Source organism: Squalius cephalus (genome assembly GCF_949319135.1).
Source record: "Squalius cephalus genome assembly, chromosome: 3".
Lineage (NCBI taxonomy): Eukaryota > Metazoa > Chordata > Actinopteri > Cypriniformes > Leuciscidae > Squalius > Squalius cephalus.
Window position 1 is genome coordinate 34942941 of NC_137124.1, and position 23043 is coordinate 34965983.

At 38.6% G+C, this 23043-nt stretch overlaps 1 protein-coding gene across 4 annotated transcripts in view; it reads right to left on the bottom strand.

Moving 5' to 3' along the window:
• The window catches only part of crtc3 (CREB regulated transcription coactivator 3), a 45095-nt gene that overhangs the window by 18688 nt on the left and 3364 nt on the right, over positions 1-23043 (bottom strand). For 2 of the 4 annotated variants that reach the window (XM_079865097.1, XM_079865095.1), the window contains exons 2-6: positions 17061-17171; positions 16276-16404; positions 9109-9170; positions 3708-3770; positions 3018-3121 (exon numbers count right to left, since the gene is read on the bottom strand). In XM_079865097.1, coding sequence (XP_079721223.1) covers positions 3018-3121; positions 3708-3770; positions 9109-9170; positions 16276-16404; positions 17061-17171 — 469 coding nt within the window. The remainder of the gene's footprint in view (positions 1-3017; positions 3122-3707; positions 3771-9108; positions 9171-16275; positions 16405-17060; positions 17172-23043) is intronic. The other 2 variants (XM_079865098.1, XM_079865096.1) reach the window with 1 other exon arrangement.

A 23043-nucleotide genomic window follows, 5' to 3' on the forward strand; every position in this document is an offset into this window, starting at 1 on the left:
ATTAAATCCAGACAATTGGTTGATGAAACATCGATTAAAATTAAGATACAATTAATACAAAACGAAATTAAATTTAAAGACAGGCTTTGTGCTTTCAGTTTGAGGTCTCTGTGAAAGTTTTAAAACATTCGTTTAGTGCCGCTTTAGAGCGCTCACGTCTGTAACGGAGAACTGTCTGTAACAATTTTTTTTTTTTGTGAAATAAATTTCTAAAAAAATGCGACTTAGTCCAGTGCGACTTAGGCTATATATGTTTTGTGGCGCATTTTTTGACTGATATGCAACTCCGGAGCGACATAAAATAGGCTACGGTAAGTTATGTATTCTTTTTGTGCAAATGTCCCATAAATTCTTATCCTTTAAGGATTAATTTATGTCCCGTTGACTGGTCCATTGCATTACGAATAAAGCTAATCAATAAAGTCAAAAATGCGATGTGCAGTCAGGTTTGAGTGTGTGCGCTATTTGAACGAGTATTCTTCTCACTGATATGCTTGTTGTGATTTGCGGAGTTTTGACGAGTTTTATAGTCTTGATTGTTTCTTATTCAAAAGTGGTGACGTCCCTACACCCCACCCCAATAGAATTACATGAAAATCTTTTGTTTGAAAGTTTTGGTCTGATGTTCTTAACCTTACAATGAGCATTGTAAATTTAATTGTTGAATAATTCTAATAATAAAACTATAATGATAAACTTATACAACAAAAATGACTGTGCCCCCAAATATTTGTCTGTGCTCCTAAATTTGTTTATTTAGGCGCACCAGTGCTCCTTGTTCAAAAAGTAAGTGTAGAGCCCTGTTTTAGTCACAAATAAACATCAACTCTCATATCAGTTGTGGTAAACGGAACTCAAGCATGTTCGCTTGACGTTTGAGCTTCAGCAAGAACCAATGAGGTTCATTCTTGTTACGCATCACGTTTGAGCTTCAGTGAGAACCAATGAGGTTCATTCTTGTGTTACGCAGCACGTTTGAGCTTCAGCAAGAACCAATGAGGTTCATTCTTGTGTTACGCATCACGTTTGAGCTTCAGCAAGAACCAATGAGGTTCATTCTTGTGTTACGCATCACGTTTGAGCTTCAGCGAGAACCAATGAGGTTCATTCTTGTTACGCAGCGCGTTTGAGCTTCAGCGAGAAACAATGAGGTTCATTCTTATGTTACGCATCACGTTTGAGCTTCAGTGAGAACCAATGAGGTTCATTCTTGTGTTACGCATCACGTTTGAGTTTCAGCAAGAACCAATGAGGTTCATTCTTGTGTTACGCATCACGTTTGAGCTTCAGCGAGAACCAATGAGGTTCATTCTTGTGTCACGCAGCACGTTTGAGCTTCAGCGAGAACCAATGAGGTTCATTCTTGTGTCACGCAGCCCGTTTGAGCTTCTGCAAGAACCAATGAGGTTCATTCTTGTGTTACGCATCACGTTTGAGCTTCAGCAAGAACCAATGAGGTTCATTCTTGTGTCACGCAGCATGTTTGAGCTTCAGCAAGAACCAGTGAAGTTCATTCTTGTGTCACGCAGCATGTTTGAGCTTCAGCGAGAACCAATGGGGTTCATTTTGATCAATTTAGCACTTGCTATAGGCTTCTGATTTTTTGCAACAGAATGTTTTGCAAAAAAGACATACATATGTTTGATATCTAAAACTAAATATTTGAAAATTTCTTTAACCATATTGGAATCAAAACGAATCAATAAGAATCGGATTTGCGAAGTATCAAATACTGTTTCATGGTTCAAGCCTCTACTTCATTTCAAGTGAGAATACTATTCTCAACTGCTATTTATGAGCACTATTCATTTATAGCTCACCTTTAAGCTAAGCATTTATAAACTCACGGTGTACACTACAGTCTCTGGGCTCACGCTGTCCCGGACACCAATGATTTAACAGAAAAGATGAATCACTGTCTGGTCAACTGACATTTTAGTATTGAGATAAAAGAAAGGATCATTTAATGTCTATGAAAGAAGTCTCTTATGCTCACCATTTGATAAAAAATAAATAAAAAAAATCAGTAAAAACAGTCATATTGTGAAATACTATAACAATGCAAAACAACCGTTTTCTATTTTAATATATTTTAAAATGTGAATTTTCAGCAGCCATAACTTCAGTGTCACATGATCCTTCAGAAATCATTATAATGTGCAGATTTTCTGCTCAAGAAATATTTCTTGTTATTATCAGTTTGAAACGGTTTTGCCAAGTAAGATTTTCGTGGAAAATGTGACTAAAAAAAAAAATTCAGGATTATTTGATGGATAGAAAGTATTTGAAATAGGATTTTTTATTACATTATAAATGTTTACTGTACTTTTGATTCAATGAATCCATGATTCAATAAAAGTGAAATGCTGATGCAATATCATGAAAAAAAAAGATTTATCGTATTATTGTATTGGCACAGCCACGAATTTCTTTGCCAGACTTCAACTAATACAATGATGAAACACTTTCACTGCTAATGCAGAATGGAGGAAGATTATCCCGCCCTATGACATAATCCTATAGTCTTACAAACATCTTCACTGCAGCATGTGTATGTGAACTCTGGCTATCTGTCTTTTTAGGGGAGGATGAGCCAGACTATCTGTAAAGCTCATGGGGATGTACATTAATTTGTTTACGAGAGCTCTAGAAATCACAGAAAAATAATGGTAGAGGGAACATCCTTTAACAGCACACTGGGCCGGGCTAATTGTCAACCATTTTCAGCATACCATCTGAAATGCCTGCGTTTGTAACCAAGACAACTAGATAAACATCATGACAGTGAGCTCCAGCTGTGTCATGCAAACACGCTGCACCACGGATGCAACGGTTTGATTTGGGTCTGCTATAAAATCATTGATTTATCATCCATGCCTGACATTGTGCAATCCATTTGACCCCTGTGCAATTTTGTTATGCCACACAATAACAATGATTAGAATATGGTTGTGCAGGTATTAAATTGGCTCAAAATTAGTATGTAAACAGGCCTAGAGGGAGGAAGCCGAGCTCACCGTTCCGCTGAGGAGGTCCTCTGCCCATCTGCTGGTTCATGCCAAAAGGATCCTGTGGGTTTGGGCTCATGGCGCTGGTGTGCAGAGCTGAGTCAGAGTTTGTTCTGTGGGAGAAGGGAAGGATGGAGGAAAAACAGCTCGGTCAGTGAGCCATCATTAACAAAATAAAAAATAAATTGCTGAGCCGAGCCATGGCCACATGACCCTTTGCCCTCGCTCACTGCCTTTATTAAGCAACTACACATGACGGCACACTCAAGAGCAATTCACTGTCCTCCAGAGCCTCTCTCTGCTTTACATCCATTATCAGGTCTGATCATTAAACCATTCTCAGGTGACATTGAAAAAGAAAACACCTGTTTTAATGTCACAATAATGAGTGTGGTGATGGGGAAAGAAAACAAAACAGATTAGTAGAAATAATGATCCCTGGTTCGGATTAGTTTGGTACAGTGAAATATTAGTGTACAGAGAATAGTCGGCCAAGTAGAGAAACGGCATCTGTGATTTGCTTGAAATCATTCTGTTTGTATGAAGACTTGATAAAGAAACAGATTTAATAAGATCTAAAACACAAGAAGGAGAATGAGCCGAGAGAAGGAGATCTGCAGGAGGTGATAATGAGAAAAAAAAACAAATAAGACAGGTCCAGAGGAGATCTGTGAGAGGAATTTGAAAGTCAAAGGTCACCTGTTAAGCTGTGATATTAATCTAAATCCAGGTCGTTTCTCTTCAGTCCATGGCAGTTGCTCCCTTTAGAAATGGAAACAGTCACGTGTTACTCACTACTGTACTGAACCTGTAGCCCTGGCTCAGGGGTTAGTACAGCAGGATGAGCAAGCAAGAGACAAAGAGAAGAAGAGAGCGAACAGGGTGAAAATTTCTCTGAGACACCTTCAGGAAAACTTAAAAGAGAGTCGTAGAAATCAGAGCCTATTCCCCCAGGTTAGTCTAATACTGTGTGCAGCACTGATTTACTGCTTCAATTAGATTGGATCTGCTACGTCTGAGAGCAAACAAAAGTGCTGTAATATCTTTAATGGTTAATGAAAGAAACACGAAGGCAACGCTGCAGCAGAGTAACCACACTGGGAAATCAGGATATACACTGTAGACTAAACCAAATAAACAAATACTTCTTACTGGCCACAAACGCAATCAACACAAAAGCCTTAATCTTTGTGACAGCTATGCAATTCAGGGACAAAAACCAAAGGCTCTGTGACCTTAAAGATTGAGGTTTGTGACAAGGACAGAGAAATGGTTTCTTTCAGGCCTAAATCCAAATAGACTCTAGTCTAGTCCTGTAGCTCAAATGGTAGAGCATGGTGCTAGCAACGGCAAGGTCATGTGTTCGATTTCCAGGGAACATAAATACTGTACTGTTAAATGAACTACCGTTCGAACGTTTTGGGTCTGTAAGATTACTTTGATTAAATAAATAAATAATATGTTTATTCAGATTTTAAACTGATCAAAAATGACAACAATGTAAAAAAAAACAACAATCAGATTTCAAATAAATGTTCTTCTTTTGAACTTTATATTAATCAAAAGAACCGTAAAAAAAAGTATAACTGTTTCCACAAAAATATTAAGCAAGAACAACTGTTATCAACATCAAAATCAATTAGAATGATTTCTGAAGGATCATGTGACACTGAGGACTGGAGTAATGATGCTGAAAATTCAGTTTTGCATCACAGGAATAAATTATTTTTGAATTCATATTTAATAATATTTTACAATATTACTCTTTCTTCTGTATTTTTGGTCAAACAAATGCAGGTTTGGTGAACATTTGAACGGTAGTGTCTCTAAAACAAAATATTTATTTCTTTATATCTGTAACCGCTTATCAAAGCAGCCATTGATATCATAACTCAGCAGTGCCATTACTCACGGCGAGTGCAAGACATGAATGTATAATGATCCACGTTCGCCCGTGTAGATGCGTAAGAAGCCCAGCAGATGTAGCCTGTGGTTCCCACTAACAGGGTTAACATATTCCTATCACTAAGACAATAAAGAGAAATAATAAACAGATTTCCTGCAGCCCGCTCTGCTGCTAAGGAGATGCTACAGTATGCCACACCACACTAGGGTGATGTAATGCTCAAGGGAAAAAAAGATACTCCTTGTGACAACAGAAAGTGACCTTCTTTCTAATGATTCTGTAAAGCCGGTCTGTTCCCCTTGCTTTGAAGTGCATTATGGCTTAGCTGCACATGCCATATGAAGCACTAAAGTCAGTGCCCATCGACCACCCATGCTGGAGACTTAAAATAGAAGAGTTTAAAAGGCAGCAGTATATGGCATAAATAGAAATGCATCAGGAAGTTACTAGAAAACGGCTTTGTAAACAGCTTGTTATTTAAATCTGACCCTTGATCACAAACAACGTGAAAAGCAGATGTTTTCAAACTGGCATCAGGCAGACCACCAAAAACGGAGAGATTTTTTTCAATGAAAGCCAACTGCTGTTGGATCACACTTGAGTCTAATGCCTTTCTAGAAAACCTCCCAGAGGAAGTCTTGTCTGGGAAGAGCAGAGGCTCAGATTCAGGATGGGAGAGCGTGGGACTAAGAGAACAGCGCTGACCCGAGTTCCTGACCCAGTCCAGCTGAACTCCACCGGGAAACATATGGATGTTGCCTAGGATTCAGAACCAGCCCGCGTTTACCCAGACACCAGAGGGACAGCTGTCGCCCAGGGAGAACTGAGCCTGAAAGTATCATAGTAGCGATGTCGTCCCTACGGATGCAACTGAGCTCTGGGGCGCACTAAAACACAGAGATTCAGACTGTACACAACATTAACGTTAGTTCAGGAAGGGTCACACAATGTTTATCTTGACCTGAGAATATGTTGTGTCAAAAAATAACCAAAGAAAAATGTGTTAGGAGTGGACGATAAAAATCTCCAAAACACTTTATATTAATGTTACAGTATTGGGCTCTCTTTCTCTAGACCATTTCAATGCCAACAACATCTTTTTATTGGCAACATACTACCTCAGTCCTCTTACATTTCCTTTTCTGGTGATAGAACTGAGAAGGCCTGTGAACTGACCACAAAACACATCCGCCACCCATACATCAGGTTATTGTGTGAATAAGCTACAGAAATCTGCACTGGTTGGACCAAGTTGTGTGGTGAAGGGAAAGGAAGGGTTAATGAGCTGAGGGTAACGCCTTTTTCAGCTCATTAACCCTTAACCAGTGTGTGCTGCAGTAGGTAATGCATCACAGATGTGTTGAGAGAGCTGTAAACAGTTCCTCGAGGGCATGCGTTAGGATGAGCCTCCCTGTAAATCAGGACCATCATCCTCTGCTGGCCAAACACCTGCCCACTGCACTCCTAAACCAATAGAGAACCATGACCGATCCCCTACAGACTACTCATACCAGCACCCAATGCTCATTTAATGAGTATTAAATGTAACCAGGGGGGCTCAAGATAACTTAAAATGATCTAAAATAAGACAAAACAAGCATTAAGCAGAAAGTAAATAAATAAAATTGAGAAACTATTGGCATTTTAACAATATTAAACTAATTTTTAGTTAGGATTTCAATGGAGGGACTGAAACCTCTCAGATTTCTTAAGAAATATCTTCATTTGAGTTTCAAGGATTAGCTGAAGTTTTATGGGTTTGAAATGACTTGGAGGTGAGTAAATAATGATAGAAATGTAATTTTTTGGGTGAGCTATTTGAGAAATATAAAATAAACATTTGATCCCAAATGTGCTTTCTGCTACTGAGTGACAGTTTAATTTAGATAAAATTAGCAACCATTACCCAGTCTTGTCTATTTGATTAAAAAGTTGACATTTTGCAAACCTCAGAAAATAATGCTCATATAATTTGTTTGACCTCCTGAGGATATTTTCTGAAGGTTAAACACATCGTCTTACAGGGAGGGGGGAGATCAATCATTTCAGGCCCTATTTTGTACCCATCACATGGAAATTCCCACTGAACTTTCACAAACATTGCTCTATAACCATAATCACTGATTTGTTGCCAACTGGCCTTGATTCCTCCCTTAAGCAGAACTCCTCCCTTCCCTTCTCTTACATGAGTTAAAGCACCACAAACATCCCTTTTACAACTACACAAACCAAACACTAGTAAATCTGCAGATTTTGTGTGACGTGTCACACTGTCAAGACCAAAAAAAAAACTGCAGACATCACAAACAACATGTGTTGTTAAAAATGCCAAAAACCATTTGCAATCGCTCTCTGACTCGTCCTAAACCTAGCTTAACCTCTAATGTCCGCGCAGACAGAAAACATCTGTTCGATCCTTTTAATCACGTGAGGAGATATTACAGCGCAAGATCCCAACAGAAAATAAAAAGAGACAGCAGAACACTCACTATTCAATATACATATATCTGTGCAAGGTCAAACGGGCAAAGCGGAATAAAACAAAAACCAAACCAAAACATGTACTACGGTTTTTAGCCAATGCTAATCTGGTCCAGAGTAAAAAGGGAGGGGGGCGTACAAACACGCTGAGCTCACGATCTGTTCTGGGGGAGGGCGGCTCTGAGGGGTAGCTAGCAAAAGATCTGGCAGGTTTAGTTAGTGCTGTTTACACTGAGAAAAGATTTAAAGAATAGCTGAACATTCATCCTTGAGGAAGAAAAAAAAAGAAGACTGTTAGAATCAGAGAGAAATGCTGTGGTTAGTATTCAGCCTTCACGAGGACACAAAGACAACACTCCTGAAGACGAGAAGAAAACTGGATATAATTAAAACAAATTTCTGAAATATACATTGTAGAATCAGAAGATCTAACTGTGCTTGATCCTCTGAATCCTATGTTTCATAATTCATTGGATGCCTCCGAGACATCCCTTGAAGTGGAGTGAACCGCTCACGGTTTATGCATTTATAATGAAGCTCTGAAGTTTGCCTAAGATCATATATTCAGCTAAACTCCGCATGAGGGTTCATCTTCTGCTACCCCCATCTGTGCTGCTTTGCACAACAACAACATATACGATGCAATTCGGTCAGTGTTTAAACTGTCTTGTAATTTCACATTTTAAACTAAAAGCAATAATATAAAGCCCTGTATTTAGTATTGAATGTGAGCCACTCAACGGCATATGGCTGTCACAGCAGTGTTTCGCCACAGCGGGAACAGAAGGCAGCGCTGAAGCTGATCAGGCCAACCAGTTTTCAGGTGTAAACAATGCCACAGGGCGTGGACTCTGAAAGTTTTACAAGTCGCAGAGTCAACATGGAGGACGAGGCAGCTTGCTGGTAAGAAGGTACGCTGGCCGTCGGCCAAGCCTGCATTCAAAACACGACTATGATGAGGAGAAGCTTCCTTAAGCCTTTTATTACTGGCTGCAATTCACTCCTCGGTAAACAAATGAGGAAAACCGTCCAATGGTTACACCTCACTGGGGCTGAACCCAGAAGAGTGACATTTGTGCAGAGCAAACGTGAGCATTTGTTCTCAGAAAACGGATTTCTAATCACCCAGAGAGTCGAGAACGACACAGTGATGTGCGTAGTTCTCTTTGAACACCTTTGTTTTGTTTTTATCTAACCTTTTACTGGTGTTATCTGTCATTGCTGCGGATATGGGATTTTCCACATGCTGAAAAAACATGTCATCGTTACTGTTTTCTTTTCAGGCATCTGTAGGTATAGCCTATGCAAATGCAAAAAATGCATTAACTCTCCCTCACATGTGACATGATCTCACTTGCAACACCGCTTGATGTCACTAAAATGGCATCATTTCAAGATAACATCATCTTTGCACTCTGCCCTGCAACTAACAGAAGATATGATCAAATTCTACATGACGTATAATGTAACAGTGTACGTCACGCATGACCGAACACATATTTGTTGGCATGGATGGGTGTGTGTAGGACTATATCGGTCCTTATAGTTTGATGGGGAGGTATCTTTCCTGTCGTAGCTCCTGTAGCTAGAAAAGGCAAAGTCCGGGGTTCGATTCCCAGGGAAAGCAAGAACTTTTCTGAACTTTTTTTAAGTCACTTTGGGTAAAAACATCTGCCATATGCATAAATGTAATGTAAATAAATGAGGACTCACCTTCTCCAGCTGTTGTCAGGGGGAGGAGAAAGGTACATCGTTCCATATGGAGAACTCTCAGCGTAGTTCAGTCAAGGAAAGCCTCCAAAGTTTTCACGGACAAATGTCAAAATCACATGTGCTTCAAACCTTGTTTATATAAAAAGGCATAAATCAAAATTTTCATGACTATTTTCCACTCTCTGTCTAGTTTAAATTTGTACATCATTTTTAGCAATGTACTGTATTTTTATATTTAAAAGAAATATTACATTTTTTTCCCAATTAAAGATGTTTACTTTTGAAACTTTTTTTTCTTACAGTGTTGTTTCTTCACAAAATGAAAATGTGCAACAAGCTATAGATTACACACTTATAAATGTAACTCAAATTCATTGTTAGAAAACAATCTCGAAGTCTAACAGCATCTCAGCAACAGCATATTTTAACAAATCAGAGGAATACTTCACAGAGCTTAACATTGTTTTTCGACAAGTATGCAAGGCACCAAAATGGCTGTTCAAGATCAACAAATGTGTACGATTTTCAGTGGCATGTCAACTGGCTTAAAAAAAAACCCTCTCATACACTACACACAGCAATGAATACTACAAAGTTTGCCAAAGATTTGAAAGGATAGTTCATCCCAAAATTCAGTTCTCATCCAAACCAAAACAATTGAAAGATTCTTCGAAATATCTTCTTTTGTGTTTTGCAGGGAAAAAAAAGTAATGTTTCAATGAAAGTCATGAAAGTCAGTGAAAGTCATGTGAAAGTGAGTTGTTTGAGAGGCGGCTTTATGTGCGCGGCTACGTGACACTGATATAGATCAGTGGTGCGAACGCTATTGGTGTGAGCAAGAAACCTGAAGGAATAAGGTCAAATTATTCGCAATACCCGCAACCCCATGCTGAAATTCAGGACCTAACATTCAACACGCCTTCAGAGAGAAGAGGGAGCGAGAACACGCAGCTAGTATCAGTGTATCAATACCACAGAAGAGGAGTTTCTGATGATATTCTGATCTGTTTCAGATATTTCAGTATCGATACATATCGAAATATCGATATTTTTGACAACACTAGAATCTATCATACTTTCTCCTTGTTACCTCACTGTGACCAGATGGGCAATGTCTCTGAAAACCAGGTATGCACATTTGATTTCAAGCTGTTCTTTGCAGCTTTGATTCAATGGATGCTCTGCAGACTGAAGTGTTGAGTTCTAAAAGTTTGGGTCGGTTCACACAGAATGCGTTTTTGCTGTTAAAAACGCGAGACGGCAGGTCAGCGGAACCAAAAAAAAACAAAGGTCTAGAAACGCGTTTTTAAAGGTTGAACTTATTTTAACTTGAGTGCCGCGCATTTAGAATGCAGTGTTATGTGCGAGACGCCGCAAAAGACGCGAGAAGCGAGCAAAATGGTTAAAGACGTCCATCTAGCGTGTTGCTTTGCATTGAAAAACAATAGAAAAGTAGCAAAGTGGAATGGAAAAACACATTCTGTGTGACACAACATTTTCAAATTACAATCAACTTTTCTCATTTGATTTCTCATGATATGACCCCCTTTAAAACGTACATTTGCTGTCCTAACCCACTCAAGACTAAAACAAAAGTTCCAGGAATTATGGGAGAGAATATAGCCCAGCTGAAGAACTCCTTGAGTAAACACTGTTACTTCGACTCAGACCAATGTTGACAATGCTGCCTCGTCATTTCCATCTGTGCCAAAACTCTCACATCCAAAATGGGGGAGGGGTGGATTTACAAGACAGAAAGCAGGACAGAGTCTTTTTCTGTTCAACATCTGCACCGGCCTGGAAAACACAACCATCAGTTCTGTTGCAGTAATGAGAGACTGAGCTCTTCATGCCAACTCTTCAACCACCAGCCCGCCCCGTGACCCGAACCATGACACAACACAGCACAACCAACCAATGAGCAGGCAAAGCCAGGCCACAGTAAAACCATTTTAGACCACTTCATAGTTGAGACTGTATGTTATACCCCGTATCATTTGTATGAAATCCCTGGCGTGACTGTGTAAATACTGTTGTCGATGCACGGCCTGGGGAGAGAGATGATGACATAAGCCAGGCGGCTTGGATTACGAGGGATCCTTGCTAAGATCTAATTAGCCCATGGCTGCTGAAGCGGTGTGGAGAGACAGGGTGGCAGTGACAGCACCTTCATCTCAGAAGCTCCAGGATGGCGTGGGTGAGCTAACCTTTCTCTCTGACATTTCACACTCGACCCACACCGCTCGCCCTCCAATAGGACATGATTCCAGAAATACAGACAAAGCCAAATCAAGGCATCTGGCATGATATATGCGGCTTGAAGGCAACTACATGGGTTAGGAGGAAGTTGGACAGAGTTAGGTTGGCTGGCGAGCCTGTGAGAGAGTGTAATCTTGGCAGACGCTGTTGAATCGATGGGAGCAAAACAAGCCAACACTGTGAGGGACATCTGGCAATAAAGGGAAAAAAATCAAAGTGAAAGCAAATTTGGCCTTTGAATCCTCCCTCATTTTCTCTCACTCAGCAGAATTAGAGAGGCATGAAAATTAAATGCTTTAGATATTAAGAGAAAAGCCTTGTGGGTGAATGTTTGTTAAGAGAGTCTCTGTTTATTTCGATTAGATGCAGAGTGAGGTTTTAAGTTTAAGAAGATTTAAAAATTGTTTTTCTTTTTAAAAGAAAATGTGAGTGGCGTATGGCCGTGAAAAACATGACATCATAATGACAGGGTGTTGTAAGTGGTTTCCAGGACCATCAGTGTTACTTTAGTATTATTTATTATATGTTACTATAGTAATTATTAATATTTTGAATTAGGTTTTATTTTTATATTTTCAGTTTGCATTTTAATTTAAGTTTTAGTAATTTTGTTGTGCTTTGGTCATTTTTATTAGTATCTGTTTTCTTTAAAACATTTCTATTTAACGTTCTATAATTCATTTTTTTGTTTCAGTTTTAGATTTAGCAAATTAGTTATTCAACTTAAAAGGAAATTAGAAATGCTGCCTTGGCAACTAACTGAAATAAAATAAGTTTTTAATCTAAGAATTATATCTGATTTCATTTAAGCTTTATTTCAATTACTGAAAACGATTTTGGTAACATTTACAAAACCTTTATTTAAAATGCAAAAAGTATTTAATGCATTATTTATGATTTGTAACGCACCTTATGATGCATTATATAGTCTTGTGGATTACTGAAACCACAGGTATAATAATTATCTCCAGTATTCAGTATAAAAAAGGAATTTTCAAATATTACAATGCATTTTAAATTGACGACTATTTAAAGCTGCAATTATTTGTAACTTTTTTGGGTTAAAAAAATGATCCCAAATAAATTTGAGCAAGTACATAACCAGACAGTGGTCAACACTATCTGCTTGCCTTAGCTCGATTCAAAATGGTAAGCTTGTAATAATGTTTTTAATTCCAGTGGTATTGGTGGATTTCCGAGGGAAATTCAAGCATGTCTTTGCGTCTTTACGTCACATTTGTACACATAAATAAGATGTCTCGGCTAGTTGGCTATATTGCGTGTGAGGATGTTGGAGGTGGAGATTTATAGCCTTTTCTCACAGAACTTGATATAATTAAACGCATCAATTTGATGATGGTGGATCCAGAAAGGTTCAAACGACAATCACCAGTGACAACTGGAGATTCACCCATTGTAAAATGCAAAAGATTTCGGACTTCGGAGTGGCTACAGAAAAAAAGAGACTGCAACCGGGCCCATGCGAAAACAAGGATAAATTTCAAAAGGGCATTAAATGTAGTCACGCAATGCTGATGTTGTTAACATTAACAATTTGAGAACAAAGTATAATTTGCACGGTTTGACGTGATATGATAAGCGATCGTCAGATTACATTTTCCGGTGAAAATTCTTACGCTGGTCATACTTCCAAAAAGTAGAATCTGTGATTGCGAATGACAGTATCCACACCGGCGCGGTGACTGACAGCCTCACATTCTCCTCAAAATATTGGATTCATCCGCGCTGTGCCAAGGCACAACCCATGTAAAGTTGATAATTCCACGAATAACTGCAATTTCGAACAGAGATGGAGACAAAGAGGAAAAACTAAGGACTGCAGCTTTAAGAATGAATACCATTATAATTTATTATAATGACCACAATACTAAGATCAAAATAGGAGAAAGAGCAGCATCAGCACTTGAAAGATCATTTAGTCTCACTACTTAATAAAGGTGACTGTGTTTTGTGTTTCATTTGCGGCAGTTTGTGCGTTGACTTGATGAAGAGATACTCAGCTACTCATCTGAGGCGATGCGTGTTGCAGTAACGTGTCATATAGCCTATAACACATTCTCACACATTTATTTAAAAAAAAATTTGGAGGAGCAAAAATGACATGTGGTTTCAACAACCAGATACATTTACACTTGTCTATTTTTGTTTGGAATGCGTTTCAGACCACCTCTTGAAGTGGTTTGAGATGATCTGATCAGAGAAAACGAATGAAGTGACCAGGTGTAAACAGGCACTAAGGTAGTGACAACTGAATTAACATTACATCAAATTTAACAACTAGACGTTAATGACGTATTTGAACATGCATCAGAGATGCCTCTCATTTCTATCAGCACTGCAAACAAATCACCGGGAAATACATCTCGTCTCATTCCCACATTTTGACAAGTCCTATTCTCTGCACCGTATTTGCTTTCACAGGCCCTGTGGTCTAGGGGCACCACATACATTAGAGAGTCCATAGAGACATTGTTGGGTTAAACAAAACAAGCGATCTGCCTCACATAAATAAGCCTAAAATAATGCTAAAAATATATCTCACAACTGCCCATATTTATAAAAAAAAAATCTCAAAGATTTGAAGGATGCTTATAATAAGCGGACATGTCAACGCTGCCAAAAAAAAGCGCACGGTTTAAAGCAAAAGCTTAAACAAAAAGCAGTAGAATGATGGCTGTCCTTGTTATTGACACACATAATAAATCTAAAACACCAGGATTTAAAATCGCCCCATTCCTGATGTCATGATTTTTCGCTGCACACCCTTAACATGTGTTCCTAACTACTCGTGTCTCTCCATCAATCACAAGAGCGTTACTGCTGTGAGAGTAAGATGTTGAGTACGACCGTCTGATGTTGTTCTGTACCTGGATGTAGACAAACTGTACTGCATACCAAAACTGCATCCAAAAGATCAAACTGTATGCATGACTGAAGTTCCTTTTTGGCTATGCTTTTCATTTTTGTTTGTTCATCTCATTTCACTACATACTCTTTTCTTAACTATTTTCAACATGCTGCCTGTTTTTCTAAATATCAATTAAATAAAGCAGTCCAAAAACAAGTTAATAATAGTTTTAGAACTATATACAGATAATAGATTTTAGCAATTACCATGCTAACTGTTGCAATCATGTTGGTTCATTTTCTTCTGCCTTGGGATCTGACTCTGAGTAAAACATATATGGCTCTATTATAGCACTGGCCATCTCGAGCATTAAAATGGTGCAATTTAGTTTGCAAATCACAGCAGTGGGCATTTACTTGCGTTTCTGAAAAATGTAATTCCGCTTGAAACTGTTTTTGATAGAGAGCTCAAAGGGTAGATCATGGCGCCAACAACAACGCCAAGGTCATGAATTTGATTGCTAGGGAATGCATGAACTGACAAAATGTATAGCTTCATGAAGCAATTTAAGTTCTTTTGGAAAAAAAGCAAAAAGCAACTACCAAAATGTAAATGTAAAATCAGTCACAAATGTAAAGCATGATGAGAAATAGTAACAGTGATGCACTACTAACAAGTCGGAATGGAATCAGTCTGGACTATTTGCATCAGATTAATATGTGTTCGTAAGCAGTCTTATTCATATGCTGAATTCTCAAACTAAAAGCAACAACAACAACAACAAAAACCAGAAAGTTCTGGGCCTAGAGCAAAAAGCTTTGAAGACGGTAACAACCCAGCTAACAATTTACTCATTAAAATTATTTTCTTTGTTTCAGAGACAACTAGAAACGAGTGTCAGCAATTAAGGCAAACAATCAAAAGCAAAACAATACAAACAGACAACGAGGTGAAGAAAACTAAATCATCTGAGACTCTGAAGAAACCCGTGAGAATACGCAAGAATATCTTCAGCTCTAGGGGAGGGAGTGGCTCAATTCACAGAGCAGAGTTCTGACAAACAGGTCCTGCAGTTTTTAGCATGACTGCGGTCACCATCACAAATGCCCTTTTCCCGCTCAAAGAAGAAGGGCGGCCGTGGCGCACAGTGTGGAATTACTTTGAACCCATCATTCAAAGTTCTTACGCAACTCAACTCTGCCACACTTTTTTTCCTTCTGTCTCCCTCACACTGTCTTTGTTGTCTTTTCGTATGACATGGCATCTGAGCAAGTGGACCATTCCCAAACTATTTCAATTTTAATGACTACGGAGTAGCTTCTTTCTGTGTTTATAGATTTCTCAAACCCCAAAAGTTCTCTCTGGCTTTAAAAGACCGAAGATGAAATCAAAACTAAATCAGCAGAAGACTCTTCATGCCCTAAACATCTTCAAAACAGAATGGTAACTCAGAAAGCATTAGGGCCTTTTTATTTTTTTATTTAATCTTTAGCACTAAGCTAAATCTGCAAACCGAAATTATTTTTTGAGCCCACAGACGATTAAGCTTACAGACAACCACTGAAAAATTAATGAAAGAAATCCATCAACTACACAAGCGAGGAAGATAAAAGACTGGCCGGGCCGGCGTGACTTCATCAACCTGCATGATGAATGAATGCAGAACTAGCGGCAGAACACTCAAGACGATCTGCGGCAAGGTTTATTAATCACGCACTAATGAGGACACCAGAGTACTGATTTTTAAATCTCTAAACGGTTCTCATGAGTGGGGAGAAAACAGCAGGTTATTGCAGTTACCCACTCATTCACACCCACATTGTAAGAGAGGGAATATCAATACATAGAGGATCATCAACAGCCTGAAGCCTAAAAAAAGCTTCCCACATGAGCAAAGGTCAACATGTATGACACACACACATACAACATTCTGAGCTCATAATAATGATGCATCTACTAGCGTAAATAAAGACTCTCACAGATTATAAATCACTATTTCCCTCTACAAAGGCCTTCACAGCAGTGAACTTAAAGGATATCTGCCGTCCGTGCTTGTCAATGGGCCTGCGGTGCGGTGAGTTGATCCGGTTGCGGTCTCGATGGACCCTCTCCACCAGACCATGGTGTCTAGTCCCTCGCACAGAGTCCAGACCAGAGGGAAACACCCCCTGTGGAGAAATAAAATGTTGGTTAACATTCTGCACACAAATGCAAGAATCTGTTTTAAACACCTTTAATAGTAACAGCCTAAAAATTGTCAATGAAAATACAGTGTTCATAATTCAGGACTGATAAAGCATGCAGAACACACACACACACACACACACACACACAAGTAAAGTATTCAAAGTGCCACCATTAGCTTGCGTCCCCAGGTGAATTCAGTCTACTCCAAAGTGCTTTTACCTCTCTAGGTTTGGTTTCTCATGGCGAACAAAAAGTAGGGATCACTGCTCGGTGTCTCAAAGAAGCTTTATTCAGAGCAACAAGAGCACTTTCACCTGAAGGTATACAACACTGTTCTCCATAGGGGATAGACACAGATACAGTTCTTCGGCTCTTGGAGCGCACCGCTGTATCAAGTGTACTTGTGGGGATAGCCGTGTACTGAAGGAGTAGGCGAAGTGAGGGCAAACTAAGAGGTGAGGACAAACACACTCTTTGTTTTATAAGGAGAAGGTTTGCAATTACCGTCTCTTGACATCGTTTATCTGAGGGTAGAAAAGCGGAGTATATGGCTGGAGATTATCTTCTCCTAAATGAACATGACTAGCTGGACAGATTTAGTAGACTTTGAGAAGCGGATGGAGGACAACCCGGGTACCTGGAAATCAGTGCTGGCATTGCCTATCTGGTTGACGTTGGGCAGCGAGCCACCGTAGTACTGTGCCCGGTTCTGAGACAGACGGAGCTGCTGGATCTTCTGGTACTGCACCTTTAATCAAGAGGAAGACACAGTGAATGCATTTGAAAAAGAGAGGAGTGTGAGAGTCTACCCAGGCATATTATAGGGTGTTGCTATAACATATTTGTATTTAACTAAGGTGGAAATTCTTGGAAGTGAGTTTGGTTTTAAGTGCACTTCTGAACCCAAGCTGGAGGACAGTGTGAATTTTGTTGTTCGGCAAAAGTAAACAATGAAAATTATCAATTCTGATCAGGCACAAGCAAATCAGGAGGCGTTCCTTCCTCCCTCCCACTAACCAAAGGACAAAATTTGAATCTCAAAGACTGACCTCATTTAATGATATCAATGGGTTACTACACATAAGCTCAAGTCCTCTTTTTAATCCAACACACTGACATTAAGCCAGAGCATAAAACCTGAGCTACGTCCTGCTTAGTTGTAAGGGCTACATTATATATATATATATATATATATATATATATATATATATATATATATATATATTGCATAATCTGAAACACATCGCTGCTAAGATATCAATGAAATACAAGAATTCCATTGAAACACAAACTGAAACCCATTTTTTGCCAATAAATAGACCTGCTCTTTAAAATTGCGATGAAGCAGAAGTAGCGACAGATCTTCTCCGTCGTACATATGAATGAAACGGATTGTCGAAAAAGAAAAAAAAAAGAAAAAATGTAGGGGAGATTATTGGTGGTTGATGTATGGCATACGTCACCAGTGGGAAGTTTTTCTATTTTATTGTACAGCTGTCTATGGGATGGGTGTGTGTGATGATCTCCAGGATCTGCCTTTACAGAGAGACTGTTAGTATCGTGCTACAGTGCACATTCTATGACTGTTTTTTTTTGGATTATTAGGGCTGCCCCCGGCCCCGACTAAAGATTTTTTTTTAGTCGACTAGTAGTCGTTCATTTAAGCCATTAGTCGATGGGGACTAATTGCACGTTTATATTCATTTAATTACTTGAATATATACTGAGGAGAATACTAAACCATAATGAGCGTTTAATACATATAGGCGTAATATAGCCTATTGCGTGCTCAAGCACCGGCAAAAGTAATGATTATGAGTGTGTCGGGAAAAATAGCAAGGAGACATTTAAATTATTTATTAATAAAATATTGATTTCTGAGTCAGTGTCAGCTGCATAGATGAAGCTGATGATGGTGACTCGCCATCTCCGCAAGAGAAATGCACGTTTCATACGGATTACATAAGAAGAGAGTATTTCTTTTCGTTTTGAATTGGTTTAATAAAAGTGGACATTTCAATCTTTCTAAAGATATATTTCTCATGTCAGTGGGGCAAGTAGCCTATAAGCTGAGTTTTGGTTCATTTTTGTGAAGCGCTCCAGTTCATGGAGACCAAAACAGCAGAAAGCATATCCTGTTTGATTTCTTTATCTTACAAAAGCACATTTTCATGTTATTGTGAGTTTACACAAATAAAAGTAGACCCTTTACAGTTTTGAATGATGAGTATTTTTTGTCGTTTCCACAGTTGTGATCGCGCTGGCGCCTCCATGTCATGCAGTAAACACACTATACTTTAGCTTCCCCACACTCCGCACAAACACTTGGATATGTGCCTAATAATAGCACAAATCTAGGTTAACGTTAGAGCGAGCCGCCATGTGAAGTTGCTACTTACATGTTTCAAATGAGAAGCCATATTTGAGATTGATGGATGATAGGTGAACGTTTGGATTTCCTGCCCAATATACTGTAAATACCACAAAGAATCACCGTTAACAATCTGATCCTCACGGGCTGCGTGATACAAATTTTATTTTTCTGCGACTAATACAATTTTGGTCGACAAAGCCTCTTCTAGAAAACTAACATTTAGACGACTCTTAGGGGGCAGCGCTATTGATTATCATCTCTATCATGGCAAAACTTTCAACCGATTTTACTGACAAATAATTTTCTGAGCACACATACTCAAATCGTGCGCACAGAAAGCTGTCACTTTACGCGTGTACTGAACTAAAGAACTTTTGCGCTTTATTGCACTTATAATGTCAATTGCTCACAAGGTTATGTCAAAAACACACAATGTTCACATAAACGCAGTCGTCTTGGCATACTTGTTCCAATTTATAATAAAGATATAAAACAATAAAATAAAGATTTGGGTCAAAACAGCTTGCTTTCTTGTGACATATTTCCTTTTGACATCTCTTGCCCCTTTGTAAAAAGACACCCAACAAGCTTTACTTGCATTGAGACAAAATTTTCTATCTGCTATGACAGGTACTATTAGAGGGAGGGACACTTTCATTCTAGAGAGCATTTGATTGGAAAAAAATCTGTTCAGTCAGTGCATGATGTGTTAATCTTTTTGGCCCGTTTTCCCTAAAATAATTTTAAAAAGCAAACTTTACCAATTAACTGTGCTGCCGTAATTAGATGTCAGAAATCCATATATCATGGCTTTGTCCACAGTGGCATCTACCAACATAACCTCACTCTAGATTATTGTGTTTAAAAAAAAAATGGCCATAAAACAACAAAACACAAGATATTCTCCCACTCATCACACACACCGTTTCAAAGCGTAAGCAAGATGCTGCTTTAAATCCAGTGTTGACACTGTTCCAGGCAGACAGCTCAGAAACGCCATGGAGTTTAACATCCAGCCTTTCAATGTACAGCGTTATCAAAACAATGACACCCCAGCTGTGGAGTAGGACCAAGCTGCTTAGTGAAGCCGAGGATTTCCCTGGGGGAGCGTGCTTAAGCTTATGCTCTTCCTCTCCTCTGTCGACATCACAACATTGCAGAGGATGGTTACTACATGGGGTGGCACCAATATGAAAAATTTGGGCCGATACTGATAATTCTTCGTATTTGAAAGCCGATAACCGATATTTTGGCTGATAAATCTAAATTTGTATTTCATTTCTGAGAGCCTGATTTCAAAAACAAAAGATTTACCATTAAAAGAAATGTCCCAAGCACTTCAACCTAAATCAAACATATACAGCAGTAGCCTAGTTTGAACCACTGATTCCTTAAAGGTGCATTGCGCAACATTTCATGTTAAAAATACCCGTTTTTCTAACTCATACATGCTTAAACAATTGCCTGATGGGCTGAATGAGCCCTTCTCTGATCACTGCGATTGCCTCTATAATCCTGTACAGTAAAATAAATAAGAGGGATTCGGGACGGAATTTGAGACTGGGCGTGACGTCATGCACGCGTTCACGCTCACCTGGCTATGTCTGGCTGGTTTGTGTATTCGCCGCCATTCTCCGAATCAGCGAAGACAACTCGAGCGACAAAAGTAGAAGAGACCGGCTTGTAGTCCATTCCAAACCCCAACGCAAACTCCACGTAAGACAAAGACACATGTGTGTGGTCCATGAGCGTGCACACCTCTGGTTGCAGTTTCGCTTGTCGCCAGAGGGGGCATAGTTCTGCAAAAACTCAGAGACTTGCGCAATGCACCTTTAACTTTTCAAATTAATTTTACACTCCTATGGCCAACTTACCTTAATAAATAAAAAAATCGATTTCCTAACAAATAAACAAAATAATGCCTAAATAATGCAAACAAGTCGTTGGACAACATTACTCGCGTATAAAGAATCAAAATGCATGTGCCATGGATAAATGCAATGGAATAGCCTCCGCACGGACAATAATGAAATTATTTTAATTAAACCACATTGTTGATGAAAATGAAAAATAAAAGAGCTAGTTCTTAATAATAATGCATCAATATCTTTGAAAAACAAACATCTGAAATTAATATTACTGTTTCAAATAACAGCATTGCTGTTTGAGCTGCGTGCGCTGAAGCTGAATGAACGCCGTAAACTGAAGCTTTCTTTTAGCGGGTAAATTAAATCAACGAAACGCATCCTATTTGAGATTAATGAGATATTTATACAACATAAACATATTACAACTTATATCTGCATAAAATGACGTGAATCCACAAGTGAACTTGAACTAAGTTACCTGCTTATCAGAATGTGTAACTCCTGCTGTGGATCCGCTCTTCCCATAACAACAACGCGTTGAAACACGGTGACTAAACCCAAAGAATTCAATATTACAATAGTGTTCTCATAATGTTATGTAATATGACAGTCCCTCAGTCATAGTTGTTAATGTTGTGCATTGCTGTTTGAGCTACATGCTCTGAATGCATACACACAAAATAAACAATGTTACTACAAGTTACATTATTTTGCACAAAACAAAAGGCTGTGAATGCACAAGCAAACTCGACTGTCCTGTCATGAAGGTGTAACTCCGTTCTGGATGCGCTCTTCCCATAACAACGTGCTAAAACACGGGCGCACAAATAACTCTTAAACAGTAGTGTTTTCATTATAATTTTATATTGCCTATGACAGACTTGCGCTGCACATGTTGTACTTAACTGTATTTTCCTTTTCAAAGTGATTTCAATCATATTTCAAGCAATTCAAAAGCACTGGTGAACAGTGGGCATCTGAAGTGTCTCAGCTTAAGGAAATAATCCATAATTTATCGTCTTTATATATCAGCCAAATTGTCTTATCGGTTCGATAACTATAACATTAAAAATGAACCTATATCGGCCGATACCGATATGGTGGAGTTACTACACTCCAAAAAATATTTAAGCCTAAATTTAAGATTACGTATTTGAATTGCATATAAAACGTCCATCCATTTTGATTACACAGTTTTAACATAAACAAACTAATCATTTTAATGTGAAGCACATTTGTCATACATACAAAAATTATTTAAGAAAAAGAGTTAAGACAGGTAAGATTTCTTTAATAGTACTAATAATCAGATTTTATATTTTAAATACTCAGCAAACAGGTTTATATATTTCTCATTAATAAATCTAATTTGTTTCAATCTCAATTTTAACTAACTGAATATTGCTTGCTTGTTCTATATAATCAGAGTTTAGAGAGAAACACACTTTAGTTTCCCCAATTCAATATTTTCCTCATGCAGTGGTGCATTAAATTCTCAGTTTTTGTTTTTTAATATTGTTAACTTTACTAAGAAACACTTAAGATGAAAAATGGTACTGGTATCTAAAAATAAAAAGGCGGACACTACATTTTTTGTTCCATTGACTTTCATTCATATGCACGTGAATGCTGGAGACAAGAAACGCAAGCTCATGCGAAGAAGTTTTTGCAGCTTTCCAAAGTTCAAGTTTGGTGAACTCTGACAATTTGTATCAATTGAAGAGGTCTGACCAATAGAAGATTGATACGACACTCTTAGCTGAATTAAAAGAAGTAAAGTGCAGTAAATTACGTTCAAAGTCTAGTGACCGTGGCCTAACAGAGAGACACCTTGATCCACTACTTGCAAAGGCTGCACATGCCAAAGGACAGTAAGCACGCCTGCAGCTGGATGACTTGCAAACATGTAGTGGGCTTATGGACAACAAGTGATGTAACAGCACACAGACAAGTTCGGTTTACATTTCTGTTTATCACATCCTACTCAAAATGGCAAGAATCACTACAGCTCTGCAAAACACCTGGTCTTTGCTTTCCGCCATATCTCTCAGATCCACAAAAAACATGAAGGTATCAAATCTGTTTCTACAAGCAGACATTCAATCCAATTCTGAAGCGTGTTCTTGTTTCGAAAGAAGACAACTGTTTGACAAAAATTGTCAAATGATCCCTCTGTTGATACCAGTTTAATGTGCAGACAGACACCATAATGAAGCATTTTGTAGATTCACTTCCTCAAAGTTTACAGAGTAAACACCGTGGCAATGCTGTTTATTTTAGCTTCTTGAGAAATGTTGAGAAACCAAACACAAAGAAAAGTGGTCACTTTGACATGCCAGAAGCATTGTTAGTCATTTCTTTGTAATTGACACACTTTG